Source organism: Miniopterus schreibersii (genome assembly GCF_964146895.1).
Source record: "Miniopterus schreibersii genome assembly, chromosome: X".
Taxonomy (NCBI): Eukaryota; Metazoa; Chordata; class Mammalia; order Chiroptera; family Miniopteridae; genus Miniopterus; species Miniopterus schreibersii.
Window position 1 is genome coordinate 75,144,388 of NC_138104.1, and position 26,726 is coordinate 75,171,113.

General features: G+C 37.3%; 1 protein-coding gene across 11 annotated transcripts in view; it reads left to right on the top strand.

The window, feature by feature from the left end:
• The window catches only part of ZNF182 (zinc finger protein 182), a 35,681-nt gene that overhangs the window by 2,762 nt on the left and 6,193 nt on the right, over window positions 1-26,726 (top strand). For 2 of the 11 annotated variants that reach the window (XM_081126628.1, XM_081126629.1), the window contains 2 exons: window positions 20,349-20,475; window positions 20,745-20,883. Coding sequence is in view for 4 of the 11 variants with exons in the window: in XM_081126630.1 (XP_080982756.1) it covers window positions 20,349-20,475; window positions 20,788-20,883 (223 nt within the window). In the remaining 7 variants the exon portion in view is untranslated. Of the gene's footprint in view, window positions 1-20,348; window positions 20,476-20,554; window positions 20,884-26,726 lie in introns of those variants that run through there. The other 9 variants (XM_081126630.1, XM_081126627.1, XM_081126637.1 and 6 more) reach the window with 8 other exon arrangements.

Consider the following 26,726-nt stretch of genomic DNA (forward strand, 5'->3'; position numbering starts at 1 on the left):
TGGGTGGTGAACACCCAATACAATATACCGATGATGTATTATAGAATTGTACACTTGAAACCTATATAATTTTATTAACCAATGTCACCCCAGTGAATTCAATAAAAATTTTTATTTTTTTAATTTAGTGTACAGTAAAATTGATTTTGTTGTTGTCCAATTCAAGAAATGTTAACACATGTATAAACTGGTTTAACTAATCTATAGGGTACAGAGTAGTTTCATCACACCAAAAAAACTGTCTCATGCTACCCAACTGTAACCTCAGGCAATGGCAGATCTGTTCTGTGTCGCTATGGTTTTACCTTTTCAAGAATGTCGTATAAATGGAATCATATGATATGTAACCTTTTTTTAAAAAAAATTAAGCTGTCTTTTGAGATAAATGATTGATATGCAATTGTAAAAATAATACAAAGAAATCCCTTGTATTCTTTGCCCAGTTTCTCCCAATGTTAACATCTCACAAAACTATAGTACAATGTCACAAACAAGATATTGACATTGATATGGTCAAGACATAGTTCCATCAATGCAAGGATCCCTTATGTTGCCCTTTTATAACCACATCTTCCCCCCGACCCCATTCCTAGACTCCTAGCAATTATTGATCTATTCTCCATTTCTAGAATTTTGTCATTTCAAGAAAATGATATAAATTGAATCATATAGTATGTGACCTCTTGAGATTGGATTTTTTCACATAGTATAATTCCCTGGAGATTCAGCCAAGTTGTGTGTGTGTGTCAGTAGTTCTTTCCCTTTTATTGCTGAGTGGTATTCTGTGCTATAGATGTACCACAGCTTACTTATCCCTTCTCCTATTGAAAGACATTTAAATTATTTACAGTTTTTGGCAATTAGTGGAGCAGCTACTTTAAACATTTATAACAGGTTTTGGTGTGAACATCTGTTTTCATTTCTCTACAGTAAATATTGGATTGCTGGGTCATATGGTAAATGTATGTTTAACTTTTTAAGAATCTGCCAAATTGTTCTCCAGAATGGTTGAATTGTTCATTTTCACCAGCAATGTATAAGAATTCCAGTTGCTTCACATTTTTGTCAGCACTTGGTATTGTCAGTATTTTAAATTTTAGTCATTCTAGCTGCATAGTGGTATCTTATCATGGTTTTAATTTGCATTTTCCTAATGGCTGATGAAGTTGAATATCTTTGTATATGCTTATTTACTTTTTGTATATCCTCTTTGGTGAAGTGTCTGTTCAGTCAAGTCTTCTGCCTATTTTTAAATTGGATTGTTTTCTCATTATCTAGTTTAAAAAATTTTTCAATTACAGTTTACATTCAATATTATTTTATATTAGTTTCAGGTATACAACATAGTTATTAGACAAGCATTTGCTTTACAGAGTGTTCCCCCTGATATTTCCAGTATCCACCTGGCACCATGCATCGTTATTACAATATTATTGACTATATTTCCTGTGTTGTACTTTACACCCCCATGTCCGTTTTGTAACTACCAGTGTATACTTCTCAATCCCTTCACTTTTTTCAGTTTTGAGAGTTCTTTATATATTCTGTATACAAGTGCTTTGTCGGATATGTGGTTTATAAATATTTTCTCCATGTGTGTGGCTTGTGTTTTCATTCTCTTAACAATGTTGTTCACAGAGCAAGAATTTTAAATCTTGAAATTATTTTGTTTATGGATGTGCTTTTGGTGTCATGTGTAAGAACTCTTTGCTGAACCCTAGGTCATGAAGATTTTTCCTATTCTATAAGTTTTATAGTTTTACATTTTTCATTTAGCCCTATGATCTATTTTGCATTAATTTTTATATAAGGTGTGAGGGTTAAGTCAAGATTCATTATTTTGCATTTGGATTTCCATTTGTTCTAACCCCATTTGTTGAAAGGACCATTTTTCTCTATTGAATTGCTTTTATAGTTTTGTCAAATATCAGTTGGCCATATTTGTGGGGCCTATTTCTGGACTATATTCTGTTCTATTGATCTGTGTATCTATTTCTCTGCCAATACCATACTGTCTTCATTAACTGCAGCTTTATATTAAGTCTTAAAATAAAGTAGTATGATTTCTCTAGCTTGATTCTACTTTTTCAAAATTGTTTGGCTATTCTTGTTCCTTTGCCTTTGTCTTTCTATAAAAATTTTAGAATAAGCTTGTTATATATCTAAAAATTATCTTGCTAGGATTTTGATGGGAATTGAGTTAAACTTGTGGGTCAACTTGGGGAGAATTGATATCTATCTTATGTTGTGTCTTCCAATCTGTGAACATGGTATGTCTCCATTTATTTAGATCTTCTGTGATTTATTTCATCAATATTTTGTAATTTTCAACATCCAGATCCTTTACATGTATATTAGTCTGCTCGAGCTGCCATAACAAAATGCTATGGAAATTTATTTTCTCACAGTTCTGGACACTAGAAGTCCCAGATCAAGGTGCTGTCAGAGTTGGTTTCTGGTGAGACCTCTCTTCCTGGCTTGTTGATAGCCACCTTCTCATTATATCCTCACATGGCCTTTCCTCTGTACTTGTGCAGAGAGAGATAAGGAGCTCTGGTGTCTTTTCCTTTTCTTTTAAGGACACCAGTCCTATTGGATTAGGGCCCCACTCTTATGACCTCATTTAACCTTAATTACCTTCTTACAGGCCCTATCTTCAAATAAGTTCACATTGGGGGTTATAGCTTCAACATATGAATTGAGGGGGGCACAATTCAGTTCATAACAACATGTTTTGTTAGACCTATACATGTTTCATTCATTTCCTTTTCTAAGCTATTGTAAGTGGTTTTGATTTTTAAATTTCAATTTCCAATATTTATTGCTAGTAGATAGAAATATGATTGATTTTTGTTTGTTGACCTTTGCTATGGCCTGAATGCTTGTTTCCCAAAATTCTCATGTCCAAGGTGATAGGGTTAGAAGATGAGTCTTCCTCGTCTCCTTCATTTATTACTTACATCAGTAATATAAAATTTTTTGTTCTTATGGGTTCTTATTTTATTAAGTGGATTATACTCCATTACCATCATTGTTTATTTTGAAGCTTAGTTCTCCCTGAGTTGGCCAGTGGGAGCCCTTTTAAGCTGTTTTTTTGTTTGTTTGTTTTTTTGTCCTTTTGACACATCCCTATAATTTTTTTTACCACTTGTTTACTGTCTGATGCAATAAGATGCTCTAGCCTTCTTCTTTTACTTTCCCTGACCCAGGCCTGGAATCAGCCATTTGTCCAAGGAGCACTGGTTCCTATTAGTGGATAATGATGTGTTGAAACCAAAATCTGTGTGTTAGGTGTGCTCATCACTACTGGTGTGTTATTACTTGTAGGCCTTTTCAGTGAACAGAGCTTTGTGTTTGTATATGTGACTATTTATATGTCTATGTATCTATGTGTATATATATATATTCACACACATATACATACACACGCACCTTGAATTCATACAGTATCCTAGGAATCTTCCTAGTTTTCTCTCATTCTGTATTTGTATCTCCCTTTTCCAAGAGTGAGAGCACTGGCTGCTAGCATCAATATATTGACTCATTTGCTCAGTTTTACAATACATTGAAAGTAGAATCAGAATTCCTGTATCCACACATGTGAAAAACCAACCTACTGAGTACAGTATATGATTTGTTTGCATGTCTTTTATACTGATGATATGTAATCAAAGTACTCTGTTTAGAAATTATTTGGATTCATTTTTCTTTTTCTTTTTCTTTTTCTTTTCTCCTATCCAGTGTGCTTATGTTATTTATTTGGTATACGGTTAGGTTCTTGTTTTTATACTCAGTTTTAAATTTTATTTCTTTCCATTTTTGTGGATTTAATTTTATTCTTACTTTTATATGTAAAATGTTAACATGTTTTGAAGAGATAAACTATTAAAAAATACATACACACAATTTTCACCTGTCCCCATACCTTCTACCTATTCTTATTCCACCTTGGAGATAACCAGTCTTGTTAGTTTCTGATTTGTGCTTATGTTTTATTTTAAAATAAGCAGATAAATGTATATTTTTAAAGTTTCCCCTCCTGTATTATTCAAAAGGTAGTATAGCAGGTTCTTGAATAACACCATTTTGTTTAATGTCATTTTGTTATAACATTGATGAGATGCTGTAGGAACTTAACTCTTGTTTATATCCGTTAGCCTGTAGTAAAATTTGTTTCATTATATGTCATTTCTCTTAAAGTCACAGAACCTATCAACAATGTTAAGTGAGAATTTACTGCATACGGTTTTTATAGACTCTCTCGTACTTTGCTTTATTCCCTTAACAATATATCCTGGAAGCTGCTCCATGTATATTTACAAATATTGTCGTCATTCATTATTAATTGAAATATAATTAACATATAATGTTATATTAGTTTCAAGTGTACAACATAATGATTTGATATTTGTATATATTGTGAAATGATTACCACAATAAATGTTAACATCCATCACCACACATAGTTAGAATTTTTTTCTTGTAATGGGAACTTTTAAAATTTATTCTCTTAACAACTTTCAAATATCCAGTACAGTATTGTTAACTATAGTCACCATGCTTTACATTAAAATCCAGGACTTGATTTTTTTATAATTGGAAGTTTATACCTTTTGACCACCTTCACTCATTTCATCTATCCCCCAACCCTTGCCTCTGGCAACCACCAATCTGTTCTTTGTATTTGTGAGTTTGTATATTTGTTTGTTTTTGCTTTTAGAGTCCATATATAAGTGAGATCATATGGTATTTGTCTTTTTCTATCTGACTTATTTTACTTAATGCCCTCAAGGTCGATTTATATTGTCTTGAATGGTTTTATAGTTTCAGGTCTTACATTCAGGTCTTTATTCCATTTTGAGTTAATTCATATGTGTAGTATAAGATAGTAGTCTAGATTCATTGTTTTGCATGTGGCTGTCCAGTTTTTCCAACACCGCTTATTTATTTATTTATTTATTTATTTATTTATTTATTTTTTATTTTTTATTGATTTTTTTAGAGAGAGAGGAAGGGAGAGGGAGAGGGAGAGATAGAAACCTCAATGATGAGAGAGTCATTGATCGGCTGCAGCCCACAATCCGGGCATGTGCCCTGACCAGGAATCGAACCCTGATCTCCTGGATCCTAGGTCAATGCTCAACCGCTGAGCCACGCCCAGCTGGGCTCCAACACCGTTTATTGAAGAGACTGTCATTTCCCTATTCTGTATGCTTGGCTCCTTTGTCATAAATTAATTGACCATATATATTATGGGTTTATTTCTGGGCTCTCTATTCTGTTCCATTGATCTTTGTATCTATTTTTATGCCAATACCACACTGTTTTGATTACTATAACTTTGTAATATGGTTTGAAATTAGGGAGCATGATGCCTCCAGCTTTTTCTTCTTTCTTAGGATTGCAGTGGCTATTCAGGGTATTTTGTGCTTCCATACAAATTTTAGGATTGTTTGTTCTATTTCTTTGACTCATTCTTTTTTTATCTTTATTGTTGAGAGTATTACAAATGTCTTCCCCTTTTATCTTCTTGCCCCCTACCACCCAGTTCCTGCTCTTCCCCAAGCCTTTACGACCCTAGCATCTGTGTTCATGGGCAATGCATATATGCATATAAGTTCTTTGGTTAATCTCTTCCTGTCCCCCTCCCCACTTTCCTCTGAGATTTGTCAGCCTGTTCTGTGTTTCCATGTCTGTGGTTCTATTTTATTCATCAGTTTATTGTGTTCATTGGATTCCACATATGAGTGAGATCATGTGATATTTGTCTTTCTCTGGCTGGCTTATTTTATTTAGCATAATCATCTCCAGGTCCCTACATGCTGTCTCAAAGGGTAAGAGATCCTTCTTTTTTACAGCTGCATAGTATTCCACTGTGTAAATGTACCACTGTTTTGTTATCCATTTGTCTACTAAAGGGCACTTGGGCTGTTTCCAGATCTTAGCTATTGTAAATAACACTGCTGTGAACATAGGGGTCCATATATTCTTTCCGATTGGTGTTTCAGGCTTCTTAGGATCAAATGGCAGTTCTATTTTGAATTTTTTGAGGAAACTCCACACTGTTTTCCATAGTGGCTGCACTAGTCTGCATTCCCACCAGAAGTGTACTTGGGTTCCTTTTTCTCCACATCCTTGCTAGCACTTGTTGTTTGTTGATAATTATTGATGGTTGCAGCCATTCTGGCAGGTGTGAAGTGGTACCTCATTGTCGTTTTAATTTGCATCTCTCTGATGATTCGTTTTTATAGCAGCCTAGTTTTCCATTAGTGGATGTATCAGTTTGTCCAACCATTCTCCTATGTACATGAGAATTTTGGTTGTTTCCAGTATTTTGCAATTAAGAATAATGCTGCAACGAAATATGTTGTGCATATGTTGTTTCCTTTTTCTTTAGATATATCTTCTATATAGATTCCTACAAGTGGCATTGCTAGATCAAAGGGTAAATACAATTGTAGTTTTGTTAGATACTGCCAAATTCCCTCCTGTAGAGGTACTGTTTCCACTTTCACCAGCAATGTATGATAGTGCCTGTTTCTGCATGGCTGCACTAACAATATGTTGCCAGGCTTTTAAATTTTTTTCAGTCTGCTAAGTAAAAAATGGTATCTTTCTGTAGTTTGAATTGGCACTCTTACTATGAGTGAATTGAAAATAATTTCATATATTTAAGAGTCATTTTTGTATATCTTTTGTGAATTGTCTTTTTTATTCCTCTAATTTTCTATCAGGTATTTGGTCTTTTTTCCCCTTGGTTTTTAAGAGTCCTTCATATATTAAGGATATTAATCTTTATATGTGATATGTGTTGCAACAGTTTTCCCCCTAGTTTGTCATTTGTCTTTGGATTTATGTCTTTGGACTTGCAAAAATGTTTTTATATTTCCATAGTTGTATTTACAAATTTTTTATTACATCTGTACCTTTATTTACAGTTAGAAATCTTTCCCTTTATTCAGGTTACCCAGGAATTCACTTATGCTTTCTTATAATACTTTGTGGGGTTTAAGTTTTTACATTTAGCCCCCTGATCCATTTGGTGTTTATTTTTGTGTGTGGTATGAGGTATGGATATGATTTATCCTTTCCAAATGGCTCTCCAGTTGTCCTGTTACTATTTATTAGAATGAGGGTCTGTCACCCTGTGCTTCGAGAGAATGCATGCATCAAAGTATGCTCTGGTATCTGGTAGGGCTACTCCCTCCCTCACAGTTTTTCTTTTCCATGTTTTTCTAGCTATTCTTGCACATTTATTTTTTATATGACCTTCAGTATTACCTTGTTAATACCATTAAAGAGCTTGTTTTTTAAAAATTGGGGTTACATTAAATTTACATATTAACATAGGGATTACTACATCTTTGTGACTTTGTGTTATTCTATCTGTGAAGTGTCTGACAAATCTGAAGATGGAGGAAACAGTCCCCATAAGAGACCACTCTCACTTCTGACACTACCTACAAGCTTGTGGGTCCCCAAGAGCACTCTTAGGTTTGATAAATCACTGAAAGGACTCAGAGAACTCACTGAAAGCTGTTATACTCATGGTTATGGCTTGTTACAGGGAGAGGACACAGATTGGAATCTACCAAGGGAATAAGTGCATAGGGCAGGGTTCAAGAAATTACTAAACACAGAGCTTCCGTTTTTCTCTCCATGGAGTTGGGATGTGTGACTTCATTGGCATTGATCTGTGATAGTACCCATGGAGTTCTGCCAGTCAAGGAAGCTCACATGTGCCTCGGTGTCCAGAGATTTTATTAGGGCTTCATTTTATAGACATCTTTATCCACATGACTGCTCTCCATCTCCGGCCACTTGGGGTGTGACCCAAAGCCCCCACCCGAAATCACATAGTTGGTCTTTCTGGTGTGGACAGCCCCCACCCTAAATCACATTATTACACTATCCATGATGACCCAAGGCTCCTATGCAAAACATCCTTCCATGCTTCCTTCCTTCAATTCCAGTCTGCTCTCCCTCCCTCCCTCTCTTATCTATCTAGCTGTCTGTCTGTCTATCTTTGGTTATTTTAAGGAAATTACCTTCAATTGTCAACTTTAGTGGTTTTTTAAAATCAGGATGGGTATTGAATTCTGTTTCAGTATTTTTATATCAACATTTCTTATGTTAATTCTTTTAATCATATAAATTTTCTCCTTAGGCCTACTTAAATGGTAACTTATATTAATGAATTTTCTAGTATTGAACTATTGTTGTGTGCCTGGACTAAATCTTACTTGGTCATTATGTTTTATTGTCTTAATGTGGATCTATTCTGTTTGCTTAAATCTTATTTAGGATTTTTACACTGATGTTAATAAGTGAGATTGGTCTGTAGTTTTCTTGTTTTGTACAGTCATAAATGAGCTTATGTGTCAAATTTATACTTGTTTATGTCAGAATTTTGAAGCTTTTCATTTTCTGTGCTTGGGAAGAATTATAGCAGTTAGAGTCTTGGGTCTTTTGTGAGCATGAGTCTTATTTTGGGCATATACAGGATGGGGCAAAAGTAGGTTTACAATTGTTCATATGGAAAATAATACGATAATTAATAAATAATAATACAAGAAAACTCTGTGTTTAACATACAACTATAAACCTACTTTTGTTCCATCCTGTATGTGGGCTTTCAAAATTTCCCTATATATGGGTGCTTTTCTAAAAATTTATTTTTCAATTACAGTTTACACTCAATATTATTTTGTATTAGTTTCATGTGTACAGCATAGCGATTAGACAGTCATATACTTTACAAAGTGTTCCCCCTGATATTTCAAGTACCCACCTAGCACTGTACATAGTTATTACAGTATTATTGATTATATCCCCTATGCTGTGCCTTGCGTCCATGGGACTATTTTGTGACTACCAGTTTGTAGTTCTTAATCCCTTCACCTTTTTCACACAGCCCGCTCCCCCCGGCCTCTGGCAACCATCAATCTGTTCTCTGTATCTATGAATCTGTTTCTATTTTGTTCATTTATTTTGCTCTTTAGATTTCATGTATAAGTGGAATCATATGGTATTTGACTTATTTCACTTAGTATAATACCATCTAGGTCCATCCATGCTGTCACAAATGGTAAGGTTGCATTGTTTTTTAAAAAATTGTTTTTATTTATTTGTTTTATTGTTAAAAATATTACAGATATCCCCTTTTTTCCCCATTGATGCCCTCCACCCCACACTACTCCCCTCCCCAGACCTTCACCACACCCTTGTCTGTGTCCATGGGTTATGCATATATGAATTCTTTGGTTAATCTCTCCCCACCCCCACCTCCACCCACCCAACTCCACCTGCCCTCTGAGATTCATCAGTCTGATCCATGCTTCCATGTCACTGAATCTATTTTGTTCATCAGTTTATTAACTTCTTTAGATTCCACGTATAAGTGAGATCATGCGATATTTGTCTTTCTCTGCCTGGCCTCTTTTGCTTAGTAATAGTATTCCACGGTATAAATGTCCCACAGCTTTTTTATCCACTCATCTTCTGAAGGGCACTTGGACTGTTTTCAGATCTTAGCTATTGTAAATTGTGCTGCTATGAACATAGAGGTGCATATATTCTTTCTGATTAGTGTTGCAGGATTCTTAGGATATATTCCTAGAAGTGGGATCACTGGGTCAAAAGGCAGTTCCAATTTTAATTTTTTGAGGAACCTCCATACTGTTTTCCAGAGTGGCTGCACCAGCCTGCATTCCCACCAGCAGTATACCAGGGTCCCCCTTTCTCCACATCCTCGCCAGCACCTGTCATTTGTTGATATATTGACGGTAGCCATTCTGACAGGTGTGAAGTGATATCTCATTGCCATTTTAATTTGCATATCTCTGATGATTATTGACCTTGACCATTTTTTCATATGTCTCATGACCATCTGTATGTCCTCTTTGGTGAAGTGTCTATTCAGGTCCTTTGCCTATTTTTAAATTGGATTGTCTTCCTCTTGTTGTGTTGTATGAGTTCTTTGTACACTTTGGAAATTAGCCCCTTATCAGATGCTTCTTTGACAAATATGTTCTCCCATACCATGGGGTGTGTTTTGTTTTTTTTTGTATTTTGAGGCTGATTTCTTTTGCTGTGCAGAAGCTTTTTAGTTTGATGTAGTCCCATTTGTTTATTTATTTTTTCTTTAGTTTCTCTTGCATTAGGAGATGTATCAGTGAAAATTACACTGCATGAGATTTCTGTTACTTTACTGCCTATATTTTCTTCCAGGGTTTTTATGGTTTTGTGACTTATATTTAGGTCTTTTATCCATTTCAAATTTATTCTTGTGTATGGAGTAAGTTGGTGATCTAGTTTCATATTTTTGCATATACCTGTTCAATTTTCCCAGCACCATTTATTGAAGAGACTGTCTTTACTCCATTGTATGCCCTTGCCTCCTTTGTCAAATATTAACTGACCATTATGGTGTGGGTCTATTTCTGGGGTCTCTGTTCTGTTCCATTGGTCTATATGCCTGTTGTACCAATACCAGGCTGTTTTAATTACAGTGGCTTTATAGTATAGTTTGATATTCAGTAAAGTGATCCCTCCAACTGTTCTTTCTGAAGAGTGCTATTAGGGGTCTTTCTTGATTCCATATAAATTTTTGGAATATTTGTTCTAGCTCTGTGAAATATGCTGTTGGTATTAGGGATTGCATTAAATTTATAGATTGCTTTGGGTAGTATGGACATTTTAATGATGTTAATTCTTCCTGTCCATGAACATGGTATATTCTACTTGTTTGCACCTTCCACTTTTTTTTTTTTTTTTCCAGTGTCCTGTAGTTTTCTGAGTACAGGTCTTTTACATCCTTGGTTAAGTTTATTCCTAGCTATTTTATTTTTTCAGTTGCAGTGGTAAATTGTATTGCTCTTTTAGTTTCCCTTCCTGAGAGTTCATTGTTGATGTATAAAAATGCCATCAATTTCTGGGTGTTAATTTGTATCCTGCTACCTTTCCAAATTCATTTATCAACTCTAGTAGTACTTTGCTGGAGTCTTTAGGGTTTTCTATGTACAATATCCTGTCATCTGCAAATAATGACAGTTTTACTTCCTCCTTTCCAGTTTGGATACCTTTTATGTTTTCTTCCTGTCTGGTGGCTGTGGCAAGGACTTCCAGTACTATGTTGAATAAGAGTGGTGAAAGTGGACATCCCTGTCTTGTTCCTGTTTTTAAGGGGAATGGTTTTAGTTTTTCCCCATTGAGTATGATATTGACTCCGTAGGTCTGTCATATATGGCCCTTGTTATGTTGAGGTATGATCTCTCTATTCCCACTTTGCTGAGAGTTTTTATCAGAAATGGGTGTTGGATTTTGTTGAATTTTTCTGCATCTATTGATATGATCATATGATTTTTGTCCTTCATTTTGTTTATGTGATGTATCACATTTATTGATTTGTGGATGTTATACCAGCCTTGTATCCCCAAAATAAATCTCACTTGGTTGTGGTGTATGCTCTTTTTAATGTATTGCTGGATCCGGTTTGCCAGTATTTTAGTGAGGATTTTAGCATCTGTGTTCATCAGGGATATTGGCCTGTAATTTTGTTTCTTTGTAGTGTCTTTATCTAGTTTTGGGATTAGGATGATGTTGGCTTCATACAAAGAGCTTGGAAGTTTACCCTCCTCTTGAATTTTCTGGAATAGTTTGAGGAGAATAGGTGTTAACTCATCTTTGAATGTTTGGTAAAACTTTCCTGTAAATCCACCTGGTCCTGGACTTTTGTTTGCTGGGAGTTTTTTGATGACTGCTTCGTTTTCATTAGTTGGTATTGGTCTATTCTGGTTTTCTGATTCTTCCTGAATCAGCTTTGGAAGACTGTATGTTTCTAGGACTTTGTCCATTTCACCCAGGTTGTCCAGTTTGTTGGCATATAGCTGTTCATAGTATTTTCTTACAGTCCTTTGTATTTCTGTTGGTTCTGTTGTTATATCGCCTCTTTCATTTCTGATTTTATTTTTTGGGGCCCTCTCTCTTTGTTTCTTGGTGAGTCTGGTTAAATGTTCATCAATCTAATTTATCTTTACAAAGAAACAGGTCTAGGTTTCATTGATTTTTTTTGATTTTTTTTTTTAGTCTCTATGTTATTAATTTCTGCCATGATCTTTATTATTTCCTTCCTTGTACTTCCTTGGGACTTTTCTTGCTGTTGTTTTCTAATTCTTTTAGTTGTGTTAGACTGTTTAGTAGTGCTTTTTCTTGTTTCTTGAGGTGTGCCTGTGCTGCTATGAACTTTCCTCTCAGGACTGCTTTTGCTGTGTCCTGTAGATTTTGGGTTGTTGTCTGTTCCTTTTCGTTGTTTTCCTGGAAGTTTTTGCTTTCTTCCTTGATCTCATTGGTAACTCATTCATTGTTTATTAATATGCTATTTAGCTTCCATGTGTTTGAATACCTTTGATTTTTTTTTTTTTATAGTGGTTGATTTCTCTTTTCATGGCACTGTGATCCAAGAAGATGCTTGATATGGTTTCAATCTTCTTGAACTTGTAGAGACTTGCTTTGTGCCCTAACATGTCTGTTTTTGAGAATGTTCGATGATCACTTGAGAAGAATGTTTATTCTCCTGCTTTGGGATGAAATGTTCTGTAAATGATAATTAAATCCATTAGGTCTAGTGAATCATTTAAGGTCTGTGTTTCCCTGTTGATTTTTTGTCTTGATGATCTGTCTAATGCTGACAGTGGGGTGTTAAATTCCCCCATTACGAATGTGTTGCTGTTGCTCTCCCCCTTAAAGTCCACCAAGAAATTTTTAATATATTTCAGTGCTCGTGTATTGGGTGCATATATATTTATAAGAGTTATTTCCTCCAATTGAATTGATCCCTTTAATATTATGTAGTGACCATCTTTGTCTCTTGTTATGGTTGTTATTTTGATGTCTATTTTGTCAGGAATAAGTATTGCTACTCCTGCTTTTTTTTTCATTTCCATTTGCATGGAATATTTTTTTTCATCCCTTCACTTTCAGCCTGTGTGATTCTTTTGCTCTCAGTCCGGTCTCCTGTAGACAGCATGTATATGGGTCCTGTTTTCTTATCCATTCCGCTACTCTATGTCTTTTGATTGGATCATTTATTCCATATACATTTAAGGTTACTACTGATATATACTTATTTAATGTCATTTCCCCCCTTTTATGTTGATGTATGTTTCTCTCAATATTTCTTCTTCTTCTTAAATCAGTCTTTTTAGCATTTCTTGCAATGCTGGTTTGGTGGTACTGAACTCCTTTAGCCTTCTTTTGTCTGGGAAACTTTTTATTTCACCTTCAATTTTAAATGATAGCCTTGCTGGATAAAGCAGTCTTTGTTGCATGTTCTTGCTTTTCATTACTTTGAGAACTTCATGCCACTCCCTTCTGGCCTGAAGTGTTTCTGTTGAGAAATCTGCTGTCAGTCTTATTAGAGGCTCCTTTGTAGGTCACTGCTTGTCTCTCTCTTGCAGCCCTTAATATTCTTTATTTTTCTTTAACATTTACCATTTTAGTTACGATGCTTCTTAGAGTTGGTCTCTTTGGGTTCCTCTTGTTTGGAACCCTCTGTGCTTTTTGAACTTCTGTGCCTTTCTCCTTCACCAGCTTAAGGAAGTTTCTTGTAATTGTTTCTTCCATCAGGTTCTCTATCCCTTGCTCTCTTTCCTCCCCCTCTGGCATCACTGTGATGTGAATGTTTCGCTTCATGTTGGCCCAAAGTTCCCTTAAACTGTCCTCACGCTTTTTAAGTGTTTTTCCTTTTAGCTGCTCTGATTGTTTTTTTCTACCTTATATTCTAATTCACGTATTCTGTCCTCTGCTTCATTGAGCCTGCTTTTAATTTCTTCCAGTGTATTCTTGGTATCAGATACAGTATTCTTCATTTCTGCATGGTTCTTATTTATGATATCTAGTTCCTTTTTCATGTTTTCACCAAGTTCCTGGACCTTCCCATTAAGTGTCTTGTGGTTCTTATTATTTTACTTGAGCCTCTCTATAACCATTACTCTGAACTCTGTTTCCGAAAGCTTGCTTTACTCCATCTCATCAAGGTCTTTTTCTGGCGAATTTTCCTTTTCTTTAGTTTGGGGGTTGTTTCTTTGTCTTCCTATTTTAGTGACTCTTGGGTTTGTATTTGTATCAGATATATTTGCTGTCTCCCAGTCTTGTGGGCTGGTATTTTGTAATATATGTCCAGTGGGACCCAGAGTTGTGTTTTCCTTATATTTCTAAACTATTTTCTCTAGATGTGTCCCTTTTGTGGGTTTTTTGAGCTGTCCTATTGTGATTGGGTCTAGAGTGTTGTTGACCTCTCCTTGGGAGGACCCTCCTCTCAGGTTGGCTAACTGAAGTTCAGCCACAACCACGTCATGTGAGCTGTTGTACAGATGCTGACTGGGTAAAAGCAAACACAGTCAGAGTGCCAGGAAACAAACAGTAACTTAGAAGATAACCTGACAGTCACAATGAAAACATCCCAAGAGAAAGTAGAATTGGGATAATGAAGGAAGAACACAAATGCCAAAGCAAAACGGGGGGGGGGATATTATTGCTAATAGTAAATAATAATAATAATAAAATAAAACACAAAGTAAAAAATAGAGAAGCTACTGAGAGAAAAAAGGGGCAAAGATTCTGAGAGGAAAGAAGGGTGAGCAAACAAGGGCAGAGAGTAGGAATAGGAAAATGGTTGAAAAAAATAAAATAAAAATGAAATAGACAAACAGAAACAAACAAACAAAAAGACAGGAAGACAGAGAATAAAATGGGATTTAAAAAAAGAAAAAGAAAGGCCAATGGAACAAGAAGAGACAGGGAGGAAAAGCAATGGCAGGGAAGGAGTCCAATAAGAGATATGGGGGAAACAAGAGAAAAGCAATAAATTTATTGGTTATAATGATAATATCCCAGGAATAAAGCAGAGAATATCAAGATAATCTTGATAATAGAATAAAAAGCAAAACAAAACAAAGTAAAGCAAAAAAAAAAAAGCCAAAACAAACTTATAAAATTACTAAAAATTTAGAAAGAACATTTTTTTCCTTTTCTCTCAAAAAAAAAAAAAGTCAATCAGGTGAGTTTCATCTGGCCAACTTATGTTGTCTGAGGCTCATTGTTTTGTATGCTGATTTTGGGTCTCCTGGGAGGTACTTGTGTATCAGCCAATGTCAGGAGCTGTGTAGGTTTGGCTCTGGTGTCCTTAGATAGTTGGCTGGTCTGACTCCCTCTGTTGACCAACTCCACTTGTCAGCTATTTTGCCTCCCCCTTGTGGTTGCCTGGTCTTATTCCAGAATCTTCTGAAGAGTTTTTAGGGTGCAGTGTAGGTAGTGTAGCTCGGGATATTGCTCCCTTTACTTAGAGGTTTCGTTGTCAGGCACTCACTGTGGGGAAGTTAGTCTGCTTCAAGGCCAACTCCTCAGTCTCTACCTTATCCTCCAATTCTAGTTCCCCATACAATGACCTGCTGCAGGTTCAGATTGAATTCAGTCTGTTGCCTTTTCTGTATGGGCAGTTTTAGTGGCCTGGGCTCAGTTGGTTTGATTAAGAAAAGATTCTGGTTAGCATGTTGCCTACCCAGCTCCCAGAAGGGGTTTTAAACCTTCCCTCCAGTTCCCAAACAATAGTCCCTGAGAGACTTATTCTTGTATTGCTGTCCTGTGAGCTGTTCTCCCTTCCCTCTCAGGACTGTGCCCTGCAGGGGATATCTGGGACTTCAGTGAGCTGAACCAGCCCCTTTCCTATTGGGGGCGATGCTCTTATCCTGCGGGAGAGGTAGACGTGCTCTACCCCTCCTTTCCCAGATCTAGTTGGCTGATTTCACAGGGTGTTCAGTTCAAACTCTCCACCATGCGGACACAAACCCCATATTTCGCTGGTCTGTCTCCCCAATGCAAGCCAGGAAGGTGGACGCCCGTTCAACTATCAGAAACTCAGAAACACACAAAGCAACAAACAGGTAGAGAACCCACCCTGCAAGGTCCCGGCACCCCCGCGCCTCCTAACCAAGCAGGAGGGGTAACAAAGTCAGCCCCATGCAGGTCCCATGCACAGCTGATCTCAGTAAAGTTGGGGCAGATCCTTGCACCCTATCCCTGTTCCCCTCAGAGAGGGAAAAATTCCTCGACTTGCTCCACCGGCAGCTCTGGCAGCTGGAGACCTGATCTGCCTCGCTGGCGGCTCCAGTCCCTTTCTGGCAGTGGGAGGACTCTCTTCCCCTTCCCCGGGCCACACAGTTCAGATGCTTTCTGGGGTTCTACATAGTGCCTTACAGGAAAGCAGAGGGTCCCTGTAGGTGGCTGCTCAGTGCAGCCCTCTTGCCTCTTTCTATTTGGAAGCCACACCCTGCGGGACAGCCTTTCCTGATATCAGTACCTGGGATGAAAGTCTCCTTTCCTGGCTGCTGCCATTAGGCACGTTGTTTCACTGGGAAGTCACAGTCCCCTTCTTGCAGGCACACCGTTCCCCTGGCTCCCCCTGCCCACCATGCATGGGCTTTCCTTCCCTTCCCCTCTGCTCTGGGTTTGAGATCCCAGCTTTTGGATGCCAGTCCACATTCCCAGGGGGAGGGAGCTTTGCAGCCTCTAATCCTTGGGCCTCACAGCCCAGCACTGGCTTTAGGGGGGACTTCCCTCTTTCAACACCTCTCTCTTACCAGATTCTATGATGTTTCTTCAGTGCTCCTTACTCGAAATATTTCCACTCAGGTATATTTCTTGTGTTTTTCCAAGCTGGTTACGCAGTGTTTTAGCAGTAAGTCCAGTCTGTGACTGGGAGGAAGGGCGCTCTGCTTCTTGTCAGAGTGCTGCTGTCTTCCGTCTAGGTTGCATTTTTTGTGTGTGGGTGTTTTTGAATACTCTCTACGATAAAGATGGGTATAATTTGTATGATGTAAAATAGGTCCTTTTTAGTGTACAGTTCTACAAATTTTGACAAACTCATACAGTATGTAACTGCCACCACAATGAAGATATAGAACAGTTCTTTCGCCTCCCGGTATTTTCCCTTTGCGGTAATCACTGATATATTTTTTGTCTTTATATTTTTGCCTTTCCCATAGTGTTATACAAATAGAATCATATAGTATGTAGCTTTTGAGTTTGACTTCTTTCACTTAGCATAATACATTTGAGGTCATCCATGTTGCATGTATTGTTCGTTAGTTCTTTAATTTTTATTGGTAAGTAGTATTATTACATTGTATGGTGCCAGAGCCCACCGGCAGAGTTGAACGGTCCTGAGGAAGGGGTGAGGATGGAGAAAAGACAGACGCAAAAAAGATGGGATCGGGAGGACTGCAGCTTGTAACTGCCACAGCCCCGAGTTTATTTTCTCGGCTCAATATATACAGGCACTGTTGATTGTGCTGAATAGCACCCCACCCCGCATTTCTTCCCTTTGCCCGATACAAAGTAATTTCTCCAAGGTCCTACGAATGCTTTTTCAGAGTAAACACCCTGCCTCCTGCAGGAGCTCAGGCCTTGGAAACTAGCTTTATCTCGGCTTCTAATGGGAACTTTTGGGGAGGATTGAGTCCTTGGCTTGGTATGTGGCTTAACTATCCCTTAACCCTTCAGGCCAGGGCCAGCTTCCTAATTAGCCTTTCTAGAATTTATGGCTGCAAGCTAAATTAGTATTGCTTTGGTGCCTCAAGGACTGGGTCAGGGAGCAGGAGAGCACCTCTGCAGCTCACTCAGGCAGCTCCTCTGTGCCTGGGGCCACAGCAGCTCATCCACATCTCCCCCGGAGCAAGGGAACACATCTGCAGCTCACCCAGGCACTGTGCCTGGGGCCACAGCAGCTCACCCACATCTCCCTGGGAGCAGGGGAGCACATCAGCAGCTCACCCAGGCAGCTCCTCTGTGCCTGGGGCCACAGCAGCTCACCCACATCTCCCAGGGAGCAGGGGAGCACTTCTGCAGCTCACCCAGGCAGCTCCTCTGTGCCTAGGGCCACAGCGGCTCCCCACAGTATGGATTCCAGTTTGTGTATTCATCTGTTGAAAAACATTTGGGTTTTCAATTTGGGTGATTATAAATATAGCTGCTATGTAAATATCCATATACCAGCTTGGGAGTTTACATAAATTTCCATTCAATTTGGGTAAATATACCTGTGAGTGGGATTGCTAGGTCATATGCTTAACTTCGTAAGAAACTGGAAAAACGTTTTCCAAAGTGGCTGTGCCATTTTGCATTCCTACCTATGATACATGAGAAGTCCAGTTGTTCCAGGTCCTCACCAGCACTTGGTATTTTCAAGTATTTTTTTTCCATTCTCATAGGTGTGTAGTAGTATCTCATTGTGGTTTTAATTTGCAGTTTACTCATGACTAATAATGTTAAGCATCTTTGTATGTGCTTATTTTTCATTTGTATATCTTCTTTGGTAAAGTATCTCATCTCTCTTTCGCTCTTTTTGATTTTTAGCTTTGAGAGTTTTTACGTATTCTCAATACAACTTCTTTGCTAGATATGTGATTTGTGAATGTTTTTTCCCTTGTGTGCCTTTTTATTCTCTTAACAGTGTCTTTTGAATTTTGGTTTCACGTTTGAGAAATTATTTGACTAACCTAAGGTTAAAAAGATTTTTCTCATATATTTTCTTCTAGAAATTGTGTAGGTTTAGGTTTTACATTTAGGTCTATAATCCATTTTGAGTTAATTTTTATGTTGGAGGTATGGATTGAAGTTTTTTTGTTTTTTTTGGGTTTTTTTTTGCATATAGATATCCAATTGTTCCAGTATACCTTGTTGAAATGGGAACTCCCATTTTCCATTGAATTGCCTTTGTACTTTTGTTGCAAATAATTTTTAAGCATGAAGATATAAAATACATTTAATTATAACATACATGAAGTTCAGTTTATAAGTCTCCAGCTTGATGAATTATCGCAAAGTGAACACACTGTGTAACCACCTCATAGGTCAAGATTAAAACAAGCAAGACTTCCGAATCCCCACTCATGCCCTCTCCCAGTCAGTACCATTCCCAAAAGTAATAATTCTCCTGAGTTCTAACATCATGGATTGGCCTTTCCTGTTTTCTAACTGTATATAAATAGAATCATGTAGTATGTACTCTTTTGTGTCTGAATTCTTTTACTCAGAAGTATCCGTGAGATTCATCTATGTTGGATATACAGTTGTGATTCATTCATTTTCATTACCATACAGTATTCCATAATTTATCCGTTGTATTGTTGAGGGACCTTTTTGTTTTCTCCTCAGTTAAGTATTAGAAATAGTGCTGCAGTGAACATCCCTGTGCTTGTTTTCTAGAGCACATGTGCATGATTTTCTCTAAGGTGTGTACCTTTGAGTAGAATCTCTGGATGATAGTGTATACACTTTAGTAAATAATGCCAAACTGATGCCCCAAGCAATTATACCAGTTTACATTCTTACTAACAGTGTGTGAAAGTTCCCATATCAAAACAATATTATGGTATTTTTAGTCTGCTTGATTGTAACCTTTCTGGTGGGTGCATAGTGGTGCTTCATTGTAGCTTAAATTTTCATTTACCTGAGTGCTAATGGGATTGAGTACATTCCTTTGGTTACCTGAGTGCTAATAAGGTCAAGTACATTTTCTCATGTTCATAGGTCATTTGGCTTTTCTTTTTAGTGAAGTGCCTATTCACATCTCTTCTCTCTTTTTGTGTTTTTGTATGATTCTTACTGATTTGTAGAGGTTATTTTATATGTTCCAGATAAGATCCCTTTATCACTTATGAATGTTGCCAGTAATCTGCCCATCTATAGCTTGCCTTTTTACTGTTGTACTTTTAATCTTGTAACATTTATAAGTCTTTTCCTTTAAGAGCAATACTTTTCATGCCTTGTTTTAGAATTCTTTCTCTATCCCAAGACTGTGAAAATATTTTCCTGTATTATTTCCTAGACACTTTATTGTGTTACCTTTCACATTGCACTTAAAATTTACCTGTAGCTGATTTTTGTGTAAGGTGAGTGTTAGGGATTAAATGTCATTTTCCCTCATATAGATATCCAGTAACCCATCCACATTTATTTGAGAAGATCATCCTCTCCCCACTGTTTTGCAGACAAACTTTGTCATAACTGATGTATCCATACATATTTGGATTCTCTTCTTCGTTCTATTGGACTGTTTGTCTAGCCTTGTATTAATACCGCATTGCCATACATATTCTATTATTTAATGGAATAGTTTTTCTACCATGATTTGTGATTTTCCCACAAGGTAGGTCACTAACTTGATATGAAGTAGGCATCCTATATTAAATCATCATCATGAACTGGGAACCCAATAAGAAGTCTCCCTAAATTCTGTCCTCATCACCCAGTGATCAGCATTTTAGAATAAAAGAAATGTACAATTACAGGGACTCGTGACATTTGAGGATGTGGCTGTGGATTTCACTCAGGAGGAGTGGCAGTACCTGAATCCTCCACAGAGGATCCTGTACAGGGACGTGATGCTGGAGACCTACAGCAACCTGGTCTCTGTAGGTAAGAATGACTTTCTCGGGTAATTTTACTATTTATGACTATTGTGTCCAACAGAGGGCCTTTACTTTCTCAATTTCAGAAACTTTCAAGATCTCTGAACTGTTTGAAGAGTTTGGCACTGAATTCTAGGGGTCAGAGTTCCTTTTTCCGCCTTTGCTCTCCTGACAAGGTGTTTGTGAACTTAAACCCAGGTGAAATGATTTGACTTAACCATGTGTCAAGCGATAGGTCCCTTGTGCTGCCTCAAACTTCACCTTCCTCTTTCTCAGAGGCTCTGAAGACCAAGGAGGTATTGCTGTCATTTCTCATTAGCAGGACAGCAGGCTACCAAACCAGAGCGCATCCTCAAATTGAAGGTAGAAGAGCCATGCCTGGCAGAAGGAAAAATCCCAATTCGGAGCTTTCCAGGTAAGTGGAATTGACCCAGGCTATAGGGACATGAGGTCCCAGCTTGTCAGTCGGGGGTGAGGACCTCTGAAAGGGCTTTCAGAAATATCTGGGGTCAGGTTGTGGTCCTTCATTGTTTGAGGACAGAGACATGAACACCTCAGACATAAGACTTACCTCCCTCCCCTGTCCAACACCCACCAGACCACTCTCCTTAAGTTGGTGCTCACCCACAAGGTTTTGCACAGCTCCTTTCCCCATATATAAGTGTCTTGTATATACCAATCCCCTGACACCAAGTCCTGCCACTTCTACCATTCTCATTTCTCACTGTCTTATCTAAAGACAGCCCACATTAGTCACGGGCCTAGGCTAATGCTACAATTCCGGATTGAATTACATGATTCTATTCAGCTTAGATATTCCTATCAGATATATTCTCCTAACACATCTTGATTATCTATATTTGTCTTTTGTTAAAAGTATTTTTTAAATTTATCATTATTGTCGAAAGTATTACAGATTTCCTATTTTCCCCTCCATTGATCAGCTCCCCCCGGCCTTCTCCACACTGTTGTCTGTGTCCATAGGTTAAGCATATATGCATATAAGTTCTTTGATTAATTCCCCCCCCCCCACTCCCCCACCCTGCCTTCCCTCTAAAATTTCTCATACTGTTCCATGGTTCTATGTCTCTGTATCTATTTTGTTCATCAGTTTATTTTGTTCATTAGATTCCACATATGAGTGAGATAATGGGATACCTTTCTTTCTCTGACTGGCTTGTTTCAGTTAGCATAATACTCTCCAGTTCTATCCATGCTGTCCCAAAGGGTAAGAAATCCTTTTTTATAGCTGCATAGTATTCCATTCTGTCAAAGTACCACTGCTTTTTTATCCACTCATCTACTGATGGGTACATGGGCTGTTACCAGATCTTAGCTATTGTAAATTGCACTGCTATGAACATAATGGTGCATAGATTCTTTCTAATTGGTGTTTCAGGTTTCTTAGGATATATTCCTAGAAGTGGGATCACTGGGTCAAAAGGCAGTTCCATATTTAATTTTTTGAGGAAACTCCATACAGTTTTCTATAGTGGCTGCACCAGTCTGCATTCCCACCAGTTGTGTACTACGGTTCCCTTTTCTCCACACCCTTGCCAGCGCTTGTCATTTGATGATTTGTTGATGGTAGCTATTCTGATAGGTCTGAGGTGATAACTCATTGTTGTTTTAATTTGCATATCTCTGATGATTAGTGACTTTGAGCATTTTTTCGTCTGTCTCTTGGCCATCTGTATCTCCTCTTTGGAGAAGTGTCTATTTAGGTCCTTTGCCCATTTTTTAATTGGATTGTTTGTCTTCTTTTTGTTAAGTTATATGAGTTCTTTATATATTTTGGAAATTAATCCCTCATCAGATGTATCATTGGCACGTATGTTCTCCCATTCAGTGGGCTCCCTTTTCATTTTTTTGATGGATTCTTTCACTGTGCAGTAGATTTTTATTTTGATGCATTCCCACTTGTTTATTTTCTCCTTTGTTTCCCTTGCCCTAGGAGATGTATCGACAAACATATTGCTATGACAGATGTCTAAGATGTTGCTGCCTACATTTTCTTCTAGGAATTTTATGGTTTCACAACTTACATTTAAGTCTTTTATCCATTTTGAGTTTATTCTTGTGTATGGTGTGAGTTGGTGATCTAGTTTCATTGTTTTGCATGTACCTGTCCAATTTTCTCAACACCATTTATTGAAGAGACTGTCTTTACTCCATTGTATCCTCTTGTCTCCTTTGTCAAATATTAATTGAGTGTAAAGGCTTGGTTCAATTTCTGGGTTCTGTGGTCTATTCCATTGATCTGTATGCCTGTTCTTTTGCCAGTACCAGGCTGGTTTTTTCTGTTGTTTTTTGTTTTGTATTTTTACTGATTATAAGCTCTTTTATTGGTTTTGTTCTTTTTCAAATTATCTTTATTGTTGAAAATATTACAGATGTCCTCTTTTTACCCCCATCGACCCCCTTCACCCTGCATATACCCCACCCCCAGGCCTTCCCCAGACCAATGTCTGTGTCCATGGATTATGCTTATAAACATACAAGCTCTTTGATTAATCTCTTCCCACCCACTTCCCCCTCTCCACCTTCCCTCTGAGATCCCTCAGTCTGTTCCATGCTTCTATGTCTCTGGATCCATTTTGTTCATTATATTCCACATATAAGTGAGGGCATGTGGTACTTGTCTTTCTCTGACGGGCTTATTTCACTTAGCATAATACTGTCTAGTTCCCTCAATGTTTTCCCAAAGGATAAAAGATCGTTCTTTTTTACAGTTGCATAGTACTCCATGGTGTAAATGTGCCACAACTTTTTTGCCTACTCATCTACTGATGGCCCTTGGGCTGTTTCCAGATCTTAGCTATTGTAAATTGCACTGCTATGAACTTAGGGGTGCGTAAGATATTTGTGATTGTTGTTTTGGGTTCCTTAGGATATATTCCTAGAAGTGGGATCACTGGGTCAAATAACATGTAAATTTTTAATTTTTTTAGGAACCTCCATACTGTTTTCCATAGTAGCTGCACCAGTCTGCATTCCCACTAGCAATGTACTAGTGTTCCCTTTTCTCCACACCCTTGCCAGCACTTGTTCGTTGATGTGTTGATGGTAGCCATTCTGACAGGTGTGAGGTAATACTTCATTGTGGTTTTAATTTGCATCTTTCAGATGATTAGTAAAGTTGAGCATTTTTTCATATGTCTCTTGGCCATCTATATGTCCTCTTTGGAGAAGTGTCTATTTAGGTTCTTTGCCCATTTTTTAATTGGATTGTTTGTCTTCCTTTTGTTAAGTTGTATGAGTTTCTTATATATTTTGGGTATTAACCCTTTATCAGATGTGTTGTTGGCAAATATGTTCTCCCATACAGTGAGCTCCCTTTTTGTTTTGTTGATGGTTTCTTTTGCTGTGCAGGAGCTTTTTATTTTGATGCATTCCCGTTTGTTTATTTTCTCCTTCGTTTCTCTTGCCCTAGGAGATGTATCAGCAAACATATTGCCAGGAGAGATGTCTGAGATTTTGCTGACTATGTTTTCCTCTATAATTTTTATGGTTTCGTGTCTTACATTTAAGTCTTTTATCCATTTTGAATTTACTTTTGTGTATGGTGTAAGTTGGTGGTCTAGTTTCATTGTTTTGCATGTACCTGTCCAATTTTCTCAGCACCATTTATTGAAGAGACTGTCTTTACTCCACTGTATGTTCTTGCCTCCTTTGTTAAATATTAATTGACCATAATGGCGTGGGCCAGTTTCTGGCTTCTCTGTTCTGTTCCACTGATCTGTATGTCTGTTCTTGTGCCGTAATGTGGCTGTTTTGATTACAGTGACTTTGTAGTATAACTTGATGTCTGGTATTGTGATCCCTCCTACTTTGTTCTTCTTTCTCAAGATTGCTGTGGCTATTGATAAGATCATGTGATTTTTGTCATTCAGTTTGTTTATGTGATGTATCACATTTATTGATTTGCGAATATTGTACTAGCCTTGCATCCCTGGAATAAATCCCACTTGGTTGTGGTATATGATCTTTTTAACATATTTTTGGATCTGGTTTGCTAGAATTTTGTTGAGGATTTTAGCGCCTGTGTTCATCAGGGATATTGCCCTGTAATTCTCTTTCTTTGGAATGTCTTTATCTGGTTTGGAATTAGGCTAATGCTGGCCTCGTAAAAGGAGCTTGGAAGTGTTCCTTCCTCTTGGGTTTTTAAAAATAGTTTGAGCACGGTAGGTGTTAATTCTTCTTTGAATGTTTGGTAAAACTCCCCTGTGAAGCCATCCAGGCCAGGGCTTTTGTGTGCTGAGTTTGTATTATTACTGCTTCAACTTCATCAGCAGTTAACTGCATATTCAGGCTTTCTGACTCTTCCTGATTGAATTTTGGGACTTTGTATTTTTCTAGGAATTTGTCCATTTTGTCCAGGTTGTCCAGCTTGGTGGCATACAGTTGTTCATAGTATTTTCTTACAATCCTTTGTACCTCTGTTGAGTCACTTGTTATTTCACCTCTTTTGTTTCTGATTTTGTTTAATTGTGTCCTCTTTCTTTGTTTCTTGATGACTCTGGCTAAAGATTCATCAATCTTGTTTATCATTTCAGATAACCAGCTCTTGGTTTCACTGATCTTTTGTATTGTTTTTTTAGCCTCTATGTCATTTATTTCTACTCTGATATTTTTTATTTCCTTACTTCTACTTACTCTGGGCTTTTCTTGTTCTCTTTCTAACTTTTTAAGTTGTAGGGTTAGGGAGTCTATTAGAAGTTTTTCTTGTTTTTTGAGGTAGGCTTATAGCACTGTGAACTTCCCTCTCAAGACTGCTTTCGTTGTGTCCCATAGATTTGGAGTTGTTGTGTGTTCATTTTCATTTGTTCCCAGGAAATTTTTGATTTCTTTCTTGATCTCTTTGGTAACCCATTCATTGTTTAATAACATACTTTCTAGCCTCCATGTGTTTGAATGTTTTTTAGTGTTTTTATTGTGATTTATTTCTAATTTCATCCCATTGTGGTCCAAGAATATGCTTGATATGATTTTAATCTTCTAGAACTTGTAGAGACTTGTTTTTTGTCCTAACATGTGGTCTGTCTTTGAGAATGTCCCCTGTGCACTTGAGGAGAATGTATGTTCTGCAGCTTTGGGGTAGAATGTTCTGGAAATGTCAATTAAATCCATCTGATCTAGTGTGTCATTTAGGGTCACTGTTTCCTTGTTGTTGTTTTTGTCTGGAAGACCTATCCATTGAAGTCAGTGGAGTGTTAAAGTCCTCTAGTATTACTGTATTGCTGTCAGTCTCTCCCTTAAAGTTCTCTAGAAGTTTTTAAAATAAATTTAGGTGCTCCTATATTGGGTGCATATATGTTTATCAGGGTTACATCCTTTTGTTGGATCAATCTCTTTTGTATTATGTAATAACCTTTCTTGTCTCTCGTTATGGTCTTCATTTTGAAGTCTATTTTGTCTTATATGAGTATTGCTACCCCAGCTTTTTTTTTTCATTTTCATGGTAAAATTTTTTTCCATCCCTTCACTCTCATCCTGTGTGAGTCTTTTGTTCTGACGTGAGTCTCTTTAGAGAGCATATATTTGGGTCATGTTTTCATATCCATTCAGCTACCCTATATCTTTATATTGGGCCATTTAATCCATTTACATTTAAGGTTATTATTGAAATATACTTATCTACTGCTATTTTATTTCTTTATGCCTATGTTTCTCATTCTCTCTATTTCTACTTCTAATTATAGCAGTCCCTTTAACATTTCTTGTAATACTGGGTTTGTAATGATAAACTCCTTTAGCCTTTTTTTTGCTTGGGAAGCTCTTTATTTCACCGTCTCTCTTGAATGATAGTCTTGCTGGATAGAGTAGTTTTGGTATCAGTTCCTTGTTTTGCATTACCTTGAATACTTCATGCCATTCCCTTCTGGCCTGTAGAGTTTCTGATGAGAAGTCAGCTGGCAGCCTTATGGGGGCTCCTTTGTAGGTAACAGATTGCTTTTCTCTAGCTTCCTTTAAGATTCTCTCTGTCTTGAATTCATGGCATTTTAATTATGATGTGTCTGTGTGGGCCTCTTTGGATTAAAAAAAAAAATTTTAAAGAGAAAATACATCATATATTCAGATTGATATTTCCAAATCAAATTTTAGACTTAAAAAAATTTTAATTTATTAATATTAGATATGATGATTATGTTAACCTAAAAATAGAAGGCCAAAGTGAGAGGCAACGAGCATTTATTTGAGATAAAAAAAGAATAGCTATTCAGTACAAATTGGTAGCTACCAAATAGTCGTGGCGAT